Source organism: Lytechinus pictus, chromosome 5 (assembly GCF_037042905.1).
Source record: "Lytechinus pictus isolate F3 Inbred chromosome 5, Lp3.0, whole genome shotgun sequence".
Lineage (NCBI taxonomy): Eukaryota > Metazoa > Echinodermata > Echinoidea > Temnopleuroida > Toxopneustidae > Lytechinus > Lytechinus pictus.
Genome location: NC_087249.1, coordinates 23816100 through 23833381, shown reverse-complemented (window position 1 = coordinate 23833381; position 17282 = coordinate 23816100). Strand labels below are relative to the sequence as shown.

The window sequence follows — 17282 nt, the reverse complement described above, 5'->3', positions numbered from 1 at the left end:
AGGAATGTTTCACATCGATTTTTCCCTTTAAGTCGATTTTTTTCTTACTGTAAAAAGAAATACTTGTTTTCGTACATTGCAAGAATTAAATGCCATGACTACCCTTATCTCAGATCTTGGACATTCAAAGCAAAAACCGATTGTATGATTTATCGTACCACGTGGACTTCTCAATTTTGACATAAAATCAATGCAATTTTTTTCTTTCATTCCTCGTTTTTCTTGTTTTATGTACATGCGTGTACCGTGCGTGTACATGATGTAAATGGCGTTTTAATTCATACGAATTGGGGCCATACTTATGAATTTATCCATCGACAGATGGCGGTAGTACAAAAGCATTGAAAACTGCGTTGACCCCGGGACATGCTAGAGTTCCATCCAATAACTGAAGGAGATCGAGTTGAATACTCGTTGATTAAACACAGAAAATTAACTTTTATTCTAAATATTCACTAATTTATAATTCGATAGGTCCGTAATATGATTTTTTTTAAATAAAACTATGATTCTAAATATTCAATAATTCTGAATCAATGTGATTTGAAAGTTTTTGTTAATGTTTTTATGTAATAAAATCATCGGTTTGAAAGAAGAAGGAAACCGATCATTTCCTCTCAAAAATCACAATTATCCCCATGACCAAGAACACGCGACAACTGTTTTTATCCATTCTTTGTGTATTGTTATTTAACTGGACGCTGACATCACTTTTCTATCACAGGTTAACGCGTAACCATTTAACTTGATCTCAATTGAGCATCCATGCGAAAATTAATATAGTCAACATGACTACAGATACACCGTTCAAAGAACGACTTCATATCAATAATTGGTGGATCAAAGTGTTTCTATCAGAACTTGTGGGAACCTTTACATTGGTGGTAAGTTGACCTTTCTCCATATTTTCTTATATTTCATACTGATTAATTTTATCATGAAAATATGATTGGATGATATACCAAGTTGTTGAGAGGAACACGGGCTCGGTTTCATAAACTTATCATCGATGGGAATCAACAAGACCCTGTTAATAGCCACTGAAATCCAGTCATTTGGCTGGTCAATACAAATTTCGAACCAACTTTTAATGATTTGGTGACCAATACTTGAAAACTTACTCATTGACTGTTCTTGTTTTCTTCATGCACCTTGAGCACTCTGTAGGGCAAATGGTGCATACAGGTATCTTATTAAACAGGAATAGCCGTTGTTTCTGGGGATTTGCTCAACAATTTCTGATATTTTACTGTCATCCCCCACCGACGGTAATACGTTAGTGCGAGATCGATTGGATACTCATGTCACCCAATTCGGACCGAAGCCCATGGTTACCAATATTTATCTATTTTTTTTAATCACCGAAAATGAAAAACTGGCAGCCGAGTTTGTTGTTTACAGTTAGGCTTTTATCAAGGCTTTCCAATTATAATTTTCGATATCCCAGCCATTATGCGAGCGACAAGTTCCGAACGCATGCACAAAGACAATTAGCGATATGAAGACAAGTAAACAACGGCACGAATCGCGAAATATTTTGAGACTGGTATAGACGTATATAAGGATGATGACGTCATTTAAGATGGCACTTTACAATGGCAAAAGAAAGGATCGAGGATGACTATGTTTTGATCATCATTTGAAAGAAACTAGCACTCACTGCGGTCTAAGGTACATAATTTCTTAATTTCATATATTTTTTTGTCAAGTTGGATGTAATTTTTTAAGCAGAAATGTGATATTCTATGTACAAAAAACGATCCGAAAATATGGTTGCCGCAGAAGGTTAGATCTCATGTTACTGCTAATACGTTGTCTTTACGTACGGGCCTCTATGACTGCAGTCTCTGTATTGGTGAGTGGAGCCAGCGTGGTTCAGCGGAACAACCAATATACAGAGACTGAAACTTTTGGTATTAGTATCATATATTTTTGCCACTATGAACCAGAGCCCTTGCGCATAAAGAATTAATATCGTAATACCTAGGCTAAAGCACGATAAAATACATTATCAAAGGTCACTGGATTGATGGAGTTTAATTTCATGAATGGGGAATCATGAACATGACAATGAGTTTTTACGTCCTTGATTCGATACTTGATTTGCGAATAATAATATAGTAAAATAGTTGGTCATTTCCACTGTTAATGAATAATCTTTATATCCTAATATGATGAATCAGCTGAAATCAGCTAAAACATTCGGTCCGAATGTTGTACATAGAAATAGTCCCGTGCATGCATTTCATGTGCAGCTTATGACTCATTTGACACTGTAATTATTTTTTTTTGAGCCAACACATTTTCATTGATTACAAAGTCGTAACACACTTATTTTCAGGCGCACAATCTTCAACATTCTAATTAATTTTTGGCCAGTTTGTTTCTTATTTCGATCCCCTGAACAAAAGCCCTGTTTTTCTTAGATGTATCATTCGATGTAGCCAGAAGTCTAAATATGTGCCTACCCATTTTCTAATCCAATGATGAGTATTCTTCTTTCTTTACCTAGCATTTGTTTCAGGCCTTTATATTTGCTTGTTATACATTGAAATACATTGGTGCTCAAAAGTAAACCCCATCAGAAAATTGACATATTCATCTAAAATGTTCAAGTTCTGCAATGTTTAAGATAATTGATTGAGAATTCGGGTGATAAACGATTACATTCAATAACAGTTTTTTTTAACATTGTAGTGTTGTCTAAATTCTACACTCAGTATGAATGAGTGCATTTTGTGTCTGGGTTCACTAATTTTTTAGCACAAGTGTACTTGTATGAAAAACATATTAAACTAGGCTGAGTCATAATATTGAACGATATGAATAGGTATTTTTGACATTGTACTCACTGTGCCATGTATCCGATATCTTTATCCTGTTTAGTTGTCGAGTCATTACTTTAGAGGAAGTTAATTACATGAGATAGAGGAAATCAGAAAAATAGAGTAAACGATGTAAAGGAAACAATATTCCTATGTCATCGATGGCTGAGAATATTGGGCGACGGCTTTGTTTCACAAATTGAAAGCGGTTTAGCTAAGTTTGGTTTAGCATATCATATTAATGATGCAGTAATTTTCAACATTCATACTCACACACTCTCTCTGTATTAAAGTATCGTTCTTGAAATTAATGTATATAATATATATTGTATGCATAATTAAAAGAGCATTGAGGGAAAACAATGTGTGAACATGCCTCTAATATATCATAAAATTTGCATGCGAACAATGTTTTTATTTCTAAAGTAATGTATCAGAAATGTGTAAACGTTTATTCATTTCATTTTTCATTTATTTCACATTAAGTCAACTTGACATTATGTCAAGTTCCAATATTTCAGTTTTCATGGTACTTACCATAATTACAAAGTTATCATAGCTGTAAATCTTTACAAAATGGACACCGTTATGCATTTGTATTTATCAAAGTACTAATACATATGAAAATCATACAGGAAAGTCATATTGTTAGTAACTATAAAGTATATGAACCCAACCCCTTCCAATATTATCCCACTTCTAAAGGGATGATCCGGGCTGAAAATATTTATTTTTGAATAAAGAGAGTACAATTCACAAAGCAAAATTAAATCAAAATCGGATAACAAATAAAAAAGTTATTTAATTCTAAAGCTAAGCATTTCTTTTAAAAATAGTTATATGAACGTCGTAATTTATATTCATTAGGTGGACTGATGATGTCACATCCCCACTTTCCTTTGTCTTATGTTATTACATAAAATCATAATTGTTTCATTATTTTATACATGTGACTAAATTATGTCTCCCTTATAATAAAATTAGTTGCAGCAAAAAATATCTAATGCACTAAATCAGTTGTCAATCCATTTTTTTAGTTTTTGGAATATTGAAAATTGAATAAACCTATTTTCATATAATGAATTACAAAAGAACAAATAGGGGATATGACATCAATTTACTCGTTGAATATTCATGAAGACATGCCTAGAACTGTTTCACCGGAAAGTGCAAAAAAATTAGATATCATAACTTCGTTATTCCTTGTACGATTTTGATCAAATTTTCAGTGTTTTGTTTGTCTGATTTTTTTTTATCTGTTCCAATCACATTTACTTCAGCCTGCAGTACCCCTTTCAGTGATCCTTACATAACACGGGTACAGTACACGAATGGACGCAACAAGCATGTACATACACACGTACATAGACATGCTACCCTTGAACTTCATTCCTTCCTAAAACAATTATTCATCCCTTTAATTCTTACTCCTAGAACGCTTTTTATAACCCATCCACTGTCGAAAAAAAAAACCCGGGCCAACGATATTGCCTCTATCCCCTCCCCTTAACACGCAATTCGAGGCTTTTTCTATCCAACAAGAATACCCATGATGTATAGCGACGTCCTTCTGTAAGAAACATTGATAATAAAATGGCATTAACAAGTTCAGCGACTTATTGTTGTACGTCGTTATCATCAAATGCAATACCCCCACGCACTCGAAAAATATTTCGTTTGCCTTAACACAGGACCATATTTGGTCGCATTTCATAAGTTGGGTATGTAAAAAGGGTGGATGATTATAGTTTTTCTATATGGTGCCGCGGATAAATCGTTTCTACATCACAGCCTCATCAACGATATGTTGATAGTACTATCTCATTTTAAAGTGAGAACTATAGGCTAACTTGTTTTTTTTTTAAATCAGATCAAAACAATATCAATAAAAAAAGAAAAAACATTAAGTTTCAAATTACAGGGGTGCATGGAAGCCTCCGCGACTGCGGTGAATGATAAAAAAGTTCCTTAAACTATATTATCAATATTTCATAAAAATACATGTATGTGATATGTATTTCAGCCTCATATTTCTAGGCAGTTGAAAGAAAAAAAGGGAAAACTTGATTTATATTAATATTTGACAATTAAAAAAAATACATGAATGAGGTACATGTGCATGTAAGGTCCGATCTGCAACCAAATCAGTTTGTAAATTGTAGAATTTTTGTTAATCATCTATTGGCATAATATTCATTTATAGTATAAACGTTTGTCACATCAAAACCAAACTTTTCTATCCATTATGTAGTCAATTTGCCAGGCATGTAAAATAGTGACATTCATTACTTGGACAAAAAATTGTGAAATTAAACATCGTTACTTTTGATATCATATTATGTGCAGCAGGTCCAAGTTGAGAATAGCCAATTTGAAAATGCATTTACATTGACGTCCATTCAATAATTAGCTGTTGACTAGTAATTTTAAGGAAAACAGTGCATTTGGGGACTTTACAGACAACTTTACAGAAAGGTAATATCTATGAAAAATATGTTACAAAAAAAAATACTTTTTACCCATTTTTACCCTATTCGCAAAATTGGGCAGGCCTTATGATATGCGACCATATTACCTTTACTCCAGAATGATTGTCAAATTTTGTTTTAAAGTGTTTAACCAAAATGTCCATATTGTGCAGGCACATTCCGTTTTAATTGCATATTTTGGTAACAATAGTTCCCATCGGGCTTAGATACACTCACATATAGTATTCACCAGTTATCAAATTTCCCCCCTATATATAAAGTTCATTACAGATGGCGCTATAGCAAGGACCGTCCTGAGCGGTGGAAAAGCGGGTGGTGCTCTGTCAGCTAACATCGGTTCTGCTCTTGCTGTTACTGTGTCCATTTATATTACCGGAGGAGTTTCAGGTTTAGTATATTGTTTCCCAAACACGATATGCTAAGAGAATGCGGTTGTACTCATCTGCGCCCAGTGGATTAGTCTCCGGACTTTGAAACAGAGGGTCGTGGGTTCAAATCCCAGCCATGGCGTAGATTTCCTTCAGCAAGAAATGTATCCACATTGTGCTGCAATCAACCCAGGTGAGGTGAATGGTACCTGGCATGAATTTATTCCTTGACATGCACTGAGCGTTTGAAGGCTGCTTGAGCTACAGCCGGGGTAATAATATCCGAGTCTTTGGAAACGCATAGAGATATTATTTTTTTCTCTCTCTACAAAACTTCCATTGCATTTTGTATACAAATCTATAAGATTTTCCTATTCTATTTATGAGATTTGAATGAGACAAGATGAACAATTAAGAAGTTTGAAAGATTTAATCATTTTTTATTATTTTTTCTCGAATATTCAATGACGGCATGGTGCCAAAACTTCCCGGGAATATAAATAATTGTGTACCCATATGCAATCATATTTTCCGAAGATTTCGAAAGTGTCTCTTTGTCCCACTTTTCTGTTAGGCCAGACTGCAGTCTTACATGGTTAACAAATAATTTCAGAAAATAAAGTTTAAAAAAAAATCGAGCACAGGCTTCAATCCAGAAAAAAAAAAACAGACAAAAGGGTATTTGTTTCTTTTTATGGAGGTAATATCAAGCGTTCCTCTTAATTCATTGGTTTATCAATATTCTAGTTGACGAATCATCCATCCTTTCCCCCTTTTATTTTTCACTCTAAAATTTTTGTTTAGTTTTTTGATGAGGTGATTATGGAGGCAGAACGAACAACTTGGACTAAATGTACGGGTCTTTTGTTGACATTCGAACGATTCAAAGTATATCATCAGTGAAAATTTGTATGTACTTAAAATGCAGGTGGTCACATTAATCCTGCGGTAACCCTATCGATGTGTAGCCTTGGTCGGCTAAGATGGCTAGCTCTACCGGTCTACTGGATAGCTCAGTTTATAGGTGCTTTCCTTGGGGCTGCCCTAGTTTATGGGATCTACGTAGGTAAGATGCGTTTTTCTCTGAGCCATCGTCAGTCTCGAATGTACGAGTGTAGAGAAGGCAGGCGCAACGCACGTAATTTTTTTAGAAGAACAATTTATATAATATAATGATTTTTTTTCAATAGCCTTATTATCATTTTTTAAATGTTTATTGTTTAATTCTACTATCATCATGTCAATTTATATTGTTACACAAAGTGACAGCACCCATGTTGTATTTGAAGTAGAAGTGAGGTAGTAGTAGTGGGGTCGTGGTGGTAGTATAGTAGAGGTAGATGTAGAAGTAGTAATAGTAGTAGTAGTAGTATAGTAGTAGTATTAGTAGTAGTAGCAGTATAAGTAGTAGTAGTAGTAGTAGTATAACTAGTAGTAGTAGTAGTAGTAGTAATAGTAGTAGTAGTAGTAGTAGTAGTAGTAGTAGTAGTAGTAGTAGTATTAGTACTAGTAGTATAGTAGTAGTAGTAGAAGTAATATCATTACAAAAATTATCTTGATGATGAAAATCATCATCATCACTGCCAACATCGTCAATATATCTATCAGGCGAGTTGTCTAAAACAACATACATACTACTGCTAATTATTTTCTAACATACCACTGATGCTAGTGCTGGGAGTTTTTAAGTTGTTGTTTTTGTGAGAAAAGCTTGACTTGCATTTTAGATTTTCTGATTGATCTCTGCATGCATGATCTCTGCAGGTACGTTATACAAGAATCACCCCCAGCTTATCGTTCTAATTTTATGTATTTCTACAGATGGTATAAACCACATTGAGGGCGGACATGCTAATCGTTCTCTTGCCACCGCGGGAATCTTTGCAACATACCCCGAACCATTTGTAACAATACAAGCAGGAGTTGCAGACCAGGTGAGTTGGTATATACACGTCCTTGTCCCTGCATCGTTGAGGATATTAGATTAGAATCCATCCATCTTTAACACTTCAAAGAAATGACTTAAAGGTCAAGTGCACCCCAGAAAAATGTTGATTTGAATAAATAGAGAAAAAATCAAACTAGCATAACACTGAAAATTCCATCAAAATCGGATGTAGAATAGGAAAAGTTAGGACATTTTAAAGTTTCGCTTAGTTTAAAAAAACAATGATATACACAACTGAGTTACATGCAAATGAGACAGGCGATGATGTCCATCACTCACAATTCCTTTTGTTTTTGTATTGTTTGTAGTATACGATATTTCATTTTTTACAGCTTTGACAATAAGGACCATTTTGACTGAACCATATGTAGTATTAAACGATGCCAAGTCCACATGTTCAGCGAGTAATTAATCGTTGTTTCACTTGACAAAGAGGAGAAAATTAGAAAATGTCATATTTCATATACTAAAATACAAGAGAAATAGTGAGTGGATGACATGATAAGTCTCCTCATTTGCACACCGACCAGGATGTGCATAATTATAACTGTTATGTAAAATTAAGCGAAACATTAAAATGCAATAACTTTTTTATTTTACATCCGATTTTGATGAAATTTTAAGTGTTATACTTGTTGGATTTTTTTCCTTATTAAAACCAGCTTTTTGATGGGGTGGTCTTGTCCTTTAAATGTAAAAGAAAGTAATTGCAGCCAACAATAATTTTATGATAAAGTTTTCTAAAATGTAGATTAATTTCCTACATATTGTCATAGTCTATTGTCTCATTTTTTGTGAAATCATGAAATCTTAGCTTAAAACCGATAAATCTGATGATAAATAACACAAAAAGGCATATGTGGGACAGTTTTAATGTTGCTTGGAAAAATACTAATCTTAAGGATTTTGTGGTTATTTTGCACATTTCTCAGTAATTACACATTTTTTCCAGAGCTACTTGGCAAATATTTTTTTTAAATTTATGCATACTGAATCTTTGGATTCTGTTCGAACTCATTTTGAGAGCATTACCATAACTGGTGTATATCTTTAACATCGGTCATCTTTAACATTGAAATAGTACACAAACAATATCCCACATTTTGCCCATATATATTATATTTATCAATATATCAATGCGTGGCTTTTTATAAGTGGGTGTTACGAGTCATTCAAAAGACGCAGTAAAAGTTTTCTCCAGAGAAACACATTCCACAACTCCCACCATACCAGATGGGTGTTGCACAAAGTTTTACGTAAGTTACGAGCGACCTTTTTTAAAGCCCCCTCACACCTGACCGAATGTAGGCGGACGAAGGGTGACAAATTGAAAAAATGCACGAAATGCACGCGATTTCAACGAATTCAAATAAAATTTCCGTCAAATCATGCGATCAGCAACTTTTGTCAAATTTTATAAACGAACGGTAAGCGAAGGATAAATATGACATGCGAAGGATATCAATTTTTCGGTTCATCTCTTTGAGTAAACTGCAGCCAAAGGCGAGCGAAGGGTTGATATAACCCAATAAGACGAACGAACAGTGAGTAATAGTTTGATATGGCGTGCGATTAGAAACGATCAGACGAGGGAATAGATCGGGCGTTCTTGTATGTTTGTGTCATCGTGTTGCTTCGTTTCCATAACGAACGACTGGTCATCCTTTCTCGGAACTCACCAACATCAATGGAAATCTGGTGTCAGTGGCGTAAAGGCCCCCTCACACCTAACCGAATTGCATAAGATATGCCTTGCGATGGCTAGCGAAAGGCCATTTTTCAAAATCGTTTTCAATGGTAACTGCTAGTATATCATATTTACCCTTCGTGTTTGTGTTCGTACACCTTCTGAAGTGACAGCTGCAATTATTCAAATTCGCGCGGAAATTTTGACGATGTTTAACATTTCCCGACGAATTGAAAAATCGTTGGTCATCTGTTTGAATTCGCTTCTCTTATTTAGTCTGCGGTAATCGTTCGTTTATCGTTCGTGTGTTATTATCGCGCATAGTCCCTCATCGTGCTTTTGCCAAAGTGGAACGATCTCGGAAGAACCCTTAACGAACATGACGAAGCAACACGATGACACAAACGTACAAGAACGCCCGATCTATTCCCTCGTCTTCGTTTCTAATTGTACGCCATATCAAACCATTGCTCACTGTTCGTTCGTCTTATTGGGTTAATCAACCCTCCGCTCGTCTTATCTTTTTTTTTAATTGATTGCGCAACTTCTGGACGGGTCGGCCCTGGGCGGGTAAAATCTTTATATCAATTTCTGCCGTCACCTCCATAAAGTCAACTTCTCCTGCTTTTCAGCTCATTACTAAACAACCATAATTTTGGGGCAAACATGTTCCTAATTTAAAAAGAGGAAGGTATAAAATTCGTGTCGTATTAGATAAAAAAGTACAATATTTATTATCAAATTCTATTAAACTTCATGTCATTTCCCTGCACATTCATCTCCTGTCCTGTTTTGCGCACTCAGTTTGAAATTTTGAATGACACTTAGGGTTCTTTATAATTAAAAATGAAACGCTTCAGGATAAGTCAAAGAAATTAGGCATCCTTTTTTATATAATTCCAATGAATCACAGAAGTTTCAACTTTTTGCGCACTATTTTCCTTGTAATGAAGTTCAATAATCTTAGAAAATCAATCGAATTAGACCCGATGGGGTATCAGAGATATCTGCATTTGATGAAACGTCCGCCCTTTGAAACTTCAGAGTTTCATTGCTCTGCGCGGGGAGGAATATCTTCCTCCCGGCATATACACTTCTTCTCCTCTGTTTTGCGAGTTATGCACTGTCGCTAAATTGTTTGTAATCAAATCTGATCTTTCCAAGGGAAGTATTCAATATATCTTTGAAAAAACCCTTTTATCGGGACCCTTTTCATGGCAGAAAAAATTGAAAAAACGCTTTAGCTTCCGCGCTTCGCGCGGGGTTATTATTTTAATTTGCTCCATTGTATTCCCTTTTTATGCGTTCGCTCACAATCACTTTTGAAAACAAGGTTCATGAAAAAAAGGTTCAAAATCACAATATTGTCAACTGAATTGGAGGTGATATAGGTACTAGAGACAAGAGAGACGGCTCCTTTTCATTTTAATTTATGAAACACCAAAAGCTTCGCGCTTGGCAGGGGAGGGGGAAACTCCCCCTCCCTGCACCCACCCCCTAGGGAGCGCGCTTCGCGCGCTCTGTAAGTGTTGGCACGCTTCGCGTGCGATTACCGCCCCCTCCAAAATGAAATCCTGGCTACGCGGTTGTATAATCCTATTGTAATAAACATCCTGTTTTCAAGCCAATATGCACCAACTATATATCCTCGCACTTCGAGTCATGTTTTATGTAGTAGTGACATGTGCTTCTTTTTTATGACTACTTAAAGTGATTGCCCCATTATAAGGTCTGCATACAATACACTTCGTGTCCGTGCTTACGTTCCCATCTAAAATCAGCCCTTAAAATATATCTTTTTCTGATCTAGATATAAACAATTTTCATTAAGCGCTTCGTGCGCGCATAATTTTGGTTAGAGAAGTACGTATGGTCTTAGTGAATTCCTAGAAACAAGCCTGAGAATGCCCCTCTTCAGATCTGAAGTTCCTAAATCTTCAGCTCGCGCTTCGCGGTCGCAATATTTGATAAGTGAGACGCGTATGATAGTCATGATTATAATGACTACACAAAGTGCTTCATGTGTTTAAATGTGATTCTAATAAAATCAGCAAGGCTTGGCACTCAAATTAAATGACTATGGTGAGATAATATGTATACTATTATTTGATTCCTAAAAATAGTCTTTAAATTGTCCCTGTTTGGGGTCAATAAATACAAAACATTTCAGCTCGCACTTCGCGCTCGCATTATTTGCTTAGCTAGACAGGTACGTATTATGATTACAAAGATTTGCTTATAATGACCCTTTTTAGGTCTGAATATCAAAAATGTTGATATTATTTAATCAGTGAGATACATATCCGTTTAATGGCACAGTCCTTTAAATGTCTCTATTTAAGGTTAGTATACCTGGCAATTCGCGCGCTTACTAAAAAATTTTGCTGGTCCCCCCAATGCCGTGACCCACTGTTCGCCACTGTTTGGTGTATTGTAAATCATTTACCACTAGAAAGCACTAGAAAGGCTTAACAGTATTTCGTAATGTCGCTCGTAACTTACACCCATATACTTGCATTCATTATGTTCATGTCTTATTTTTCTCGTTTTAAAGCTTGTGGGTACAGCTCTTCTGGTCGGTGGTATATTCGCAATCTTTGATAAGCAAAACATCAAGCCAGCCTTCGGTCTTGAACCGATAGCGGTTGGTTTGCTTCTTCTTGTTGTCAATATATCCTACGGCTACAATGCAGGTGCAGCAGTCAACCCTGCAAGAGATTTTAGCCCGAGACTCTTCACCGCTGTTGTCGGCTACGGAGACGACATTTGGTTGACGTGAGTAATACGTGTTGTGATATTTCCTAACCAGCATGGCCATATTAACACGCCCCTTTTGAATGTAAAAAACAAAAGCATCATCAAAATCATAATGGATTAATAGCGCAATGCTGAAATAGTTACTTACTATTGCTATTAAATTTGCCTACAATCGGTATAAGGACGTAAATCTGGGAATACCAGCTGAATTGCTTAGAAGAAAACATGAAGTAGCTCCAAGAAATATAAAAGCAAGCGACATAAAAGTTCCAGTGTCCCTTAGAGGGGTAGTACTTACATCAAAATAATCTTGACAAGCAGAATAGGGGACAAAACACCCCAATCGCGCTTTCGTCATAACCTCGTGGCGATCATGAGAAATATCATATCAACGTGGTATGCCCTGTGTCGACAGCTTTAATTTTCTTCTCCCCATTCCAAAACAAGCGTCGAATTATAGCAATTCGATATTAATAAATGTCATTATTCGGCAGCATATTTTATTTTATTCATTTATCAATCTCATGTTTTATTAAACCAGTCAATAATGTGATTTACGGTAGAATGTGTGTGAACGTGTGACGAAACGTTCTTAACGGTTTTTTTTCAAACACCGGTAGTTTTTACGATATCCATATCTTGTCCTACGACATGCATGTAGTATTGCTACGAATCAAATTCAAGTTCATTATTTGGCAACGGTCCATACACAGTACTCAGCAATCACATTCTATGGTCACAAATGTATTAATGTTTGTGATATAATTTGTTCTATAATTTTGTATTTGAGCGTATTAATGTGCATGGGGTGTGTTTTTTAGGGTTTGTTTTGATGATAGGTTGAGCTTGTACAGCTATAAAGTGAGGGCGGCAGGTAAAGTAACAGTGGTACCCGGATGTCAAAGATAATTCCTCAATATTTAACGAGTTAACCTAGTCCACTTTACAGCACTTACACAATGTATGGGATCATCATGTAAAAAAAAGTACGTGTGTGTAGGGGTGTGTTCTGTGTAAATGTGCGTTTTGACGTCTGATGTGATACTGTTTAGCTTTTTTCTTTATAACTGCTCATCGAACGAACGGGTTAATATACACATCAATGGCACTTAACATTTTCCTTCCATTATCTATTACACGGAGTATGAAGCAAGTCAAGAATTGTATTTTCAATCTCATATCAGGTCATCATATTGGAAGGATCAGCTTTTGTATTAATTTTTTGTGTGTTTTTCTTTGTTTGTTTTAGAGCATCTGGCGACGAATTTTGGTGGATACCGCTATTTATTCCCTTCATCGGTGGCCCTATTGGAGCATGGTTGTACTATATAACAATAGAAGTTCACCATAGACCAGCAGAGAAAGAAAATGAGTCCTTGCCACTTTTCCAAGCACACCAAACCACGATTGAATAGAAATTGTCTCTATGATGATAACAATCCATAGATGATTCGACAAAATGTATGAAATTGTCGTAAAAATTATTCCTTTTCGTAAATTTTGATGGGGGGGGGGGGACATCAGGGTTAGGTCAGGGTCAGCCAAGGAAATCTCCATTTCCATTGGAGTGTCGTGGTGTAGTGATTCTGACTCTGACCCTAGTAGTGTGTCGCATTTACACTTTGTCCAAAGCCGAAGTGGTGCTCTTTCAACACCTCCCTGGTTTTTTCCAACATACATGTAGATACCGAGCTCGTGTTAAATTAACACCTGCATTTATGCAGTGTATGCATGGCAACTGACCTTGTCCATGAATGATCCCCAAGGGTTGAACGAAGTGTGTCTACGCTGAATCTGAGCCAAAGAATTTGATATTTGAAGATAGAAACACCGGTAAAGAAGCAGTGTTCCAATGTATGCCCATAAAAGGCTTAAGGAAATATCTACAATGATTATTTCTCAATGTTGTTTCAAATAACATTAACTGCGGGACAATTAGAGCGATTACAGACACTCCCCTTCTTTGCAGTATAGTTTATTCATATAAGCGAATTACTTTCAGTTGATATGCATTGATAGTTCCACAACGATCGAGGCGAATGGAATAATTGAAGAAAATAAAATATGCCGATAGAGACAGGTGCCAGTAAAATGACAGGGGCCGCGGAAACGGGGGAGAGGGGGGGGGGGGGGAGCGGATGGGCTTCAGCCGCCCTCTACTTTTTCTCCAAAACGTGCACAAAAATGTAAAAATTACCATCTAATTGTGACGTTTTACATGGCTGGCATGTTAACAAATTATTTCATTCAATGATTTTATTCAAACCGTTTGGGGCTGATTAAAATAGATTTTTTTTTGCATATACCCCCTATGTTGTATATTTATCATGCAAGTAATATGCTCAGTTAATCGTAAGAGGCGTTCAAGAATTGCACATTCGGAGAAAGTAATTTAAAAATCGTTATAACTAGTACTTGCCTTACTTGTTTAATCTGGATAAACTACATGTATTATACCTAAATGTGCATTGGTAAAATCTATATGGAATATATTCATATCATAATTTATTTCCTCAGATTCAAAATGTAAAGAATTAATCCATGTTACATGTATGCTTTGATGTTTTGTGTGAATACTTGGGCTAGTTATAAAATCGTTTAGGAAAGGCTACTTCAAATGGGCTAATTAGTTATTCATGTGCTAATAATATATCGGGCCCTATTGGAACAATTTTCTATTAGATTTTGAATGGTGGCTGTATTTCATGATGCAATTCGGAGATATGACGAAACAAAATTCCGATGAAATAAAACAATACTTTGACAACATCATTCGATACTCTATAAGGTGAGCCATCGACGTCATAACGCCTAGGTCCTGTTTGCATGATCTGCCTGTGATCATCATGATAGGAAACTCGAGAACTTGCTTGAAAGTGACTCACTGGTTCCGTAGTGTAAAAAGGCGTTGGTTGCCTAAGCTATATGACGTTAAGTTTGCATCATTCAAAGCCTCTTCCGAGATTCGCACTGCATCATGTTGATGCCCTTTGTTAAGCTAGGTACAAACAGGCTTATAATTTCAGAATAATGTGTGCTGCGGATGCATGGAAGATAATCTTCCCCTGTATCTGAAGGAGATCATAACGATAATGTTAGAAATTTGCATCTCCATCATCAAGAACTTCCCCAAACATGACTTTGCTTTAATTTTCAAACATAATGGAAGCAGATTCAGCCTAAAATTTTGAAAAATCTAGTGAAAAACAATACAACAAACCATCCTATATCATTTAAAGTTCCTCCAATTGCCTTATTTTCAAACTTTCAAGACCATTTGCAAACTTCTCTATATGCCACATTGTAGTAGGATTCTTGTGCGATCTATATTTGTAACCTGTATGCGCCCATGCGTAATTTAACACAAAACCTTTTTTTTTAAATAAAATAATTATATGGACAAAAATAAATACCAACTAAATTGGGCGTATTTCTCTCATCCTCTCATAAATATAAACTCAAAATATATGGAGCTCAAGGGGAAGATTATAGATATCTGATTTGCTTATACTTAGATTTGACAAATGAAACTGGTACCACTGGAGAACATTATTACTCCTCTTTTGCAACTAATCATGATCCACCACTAGATTATATCATGGAATGTGTAGTTACCCTGAATATTGGGCAGAGAGTAGGTCAAATGTTTGTACATACACCATGTTTCTAACCAAAATTCCCATCTCGTTTGAATATGCAATTTGGTTTGAATTTTGCCCCGGTGATTAAGTGTTTGCCCAATATGATAATCTTTTTTAACATTTAAAACTGTCAGGGGAACCATTATGTAATACACTAAGTGTGGAGGTTCACGCATCGGCGCATTAACACCCTGTAAAATCGGATTGGGATTTTACTATGGCAAAATATATATTTTAAAAAAATCTAATATTGCAACATGACATTTGTTAGATTGCTTCATATTGAAAGGCTGTACATTCCACAATTGAATTAGCATAACAAATGACACTTAAGTGCAAAGATAAAATATTTACACAATCAAATGATACTATAATGGTGATGGTGATGGTAGCTCGAGCTAAAGCCGGGGTAATAATAGCAGCGCTTTGTATCCTCTGGCAAAAAGCGCTTTATAAATCCAACTATTATTATTATTATTATTATAATTATTTGCATATCGTAATAAAGTTGTAAGAAGTTTATTACCACTTGAATTTCAGTTTTAGATAGCTTTGAGAGTGTAGATCCATCATCCATCTAGCACTAGTTCCTCTGTACAGTGTAGGTGCTTATGTGCGTGTGTGTGAGGGGTGCGTTGGGTGTGTTTGTGTTGATGTGGGTGTGATGGTGTGCACAGGTGGGTGCGTGTGCGTGTTTGTGTGTAAGTGTTAGGGGTATCAAATGCTGATGAGGTTTGAATATAGTAGAACGGGGTTTCTTGTTTTGTTATCCATTTGTGCCATGGCATTTAACACTTCCTAGGAGTAATCTGTTTTCATCTCTCAAGTGTCCCATTCGATTTGCTTTTATCGAGACCTAGTTTACCGCGAAAGCAGGATGAGAAGCTATTTTTGTATGAGCCAAGAACATAGGTTCCTATGTTTTTTTTATTAAAACAAAATGTATCCGGCATTATTTCACCTTATCTGTAAGAACATCAGGCTTTCAATGAGCTTTCAAATTAACATCACATTTACGATGGAACTACGCAGTACATTTTTTTTAAAATATATTTTCAAAATATTTATGTTGTTTCTTTATTTCCAAGTTTCACAATAAAAAAGACTGGAAATACTACAGTCAAGAATACTCTTGAAACGCTGTAAACTCTGCATTGTCATAACATATTTGGAGGATGCTGTGATTATTATCTAGTCTTCATTAACGTTTGATCATTCCTTATCTTCTTGATTAATCATGTAAGGCATTCTACCGTGAGGAAAAGTAGGGCGATTCTTATCCATTTGGCAATTCGCACACCTTATGCTTTATACTTTGCCGCTCTTCTAGCTAATAGAGAAATCCAATGGTCAAACTGGCGTGATATTACAAATAATAATATGAAGATGTTATCTGTAGTGCATGGTTAGAAACGGGGTAACTATATTCCGCAAATTATGACATTATTTTACAGATTACATATGAGGGTACCGTCAAGACGAGTCATATTATGATCTCATGCACGAACGGTCAAAGAACTCTGAGATGCTTTCCTGAACGATCTGATTGCCAAGTGATGCAAATATG

General features: G+C 35.7%; 1 protein-coding gene across 1 annotated transcript; it reads left to right on the top strand.

Annotated features, from left to right (window-relative positions):
* Positions 1 to 718: 718 nt before the first annotated feature.
* On the top strand, positions 719 to 16740 carry LOC129260378 (aquaporin-9-like). The gene is made up of 6 exons (XM_054898366.2): positions 719 to 884; positions 5575 to 5701; positions 6611 to 6748; positions 7504 to 7616; positions 11872 to 12092; positions 13324 to 16740. The coding sequence occupies exons 1-6, from the start codon at positions 789 to 791 to the stop codon at positions 13487 to 13489; spliced, it is 861 nt and encodes a 286-aa protein (XP_054754341.2). The 5' UTR covers positions 719 to 788; the 3' UTR covers positions 13490 to 16740.
* The last annotated feature ends 542 nt before the right edge of the window (positions 16741 to 17282 follow it).

Coding starts and splice junctions, on each gene's coding strand:
- LOC129260378 (XM_054898366.2), top strand. CDS start 789: ATGACTACAGATACACCGTTCAAAGAACGACTTCATATCAATAATTGG. Junction 885..5,574: donor TGGGAACCTTTACATTGGTG/GTAAGTTGACCT, acceptor CTATATATAAAG/TTCATTACAGATGGCGCTAT. Junction 6,749..7,503: donor AGTTTATGGGATCTACGTAG/GTAAGATGCGTT, acceptor GTATTTCTACAG/ATGGTATAAACCACATTGAG.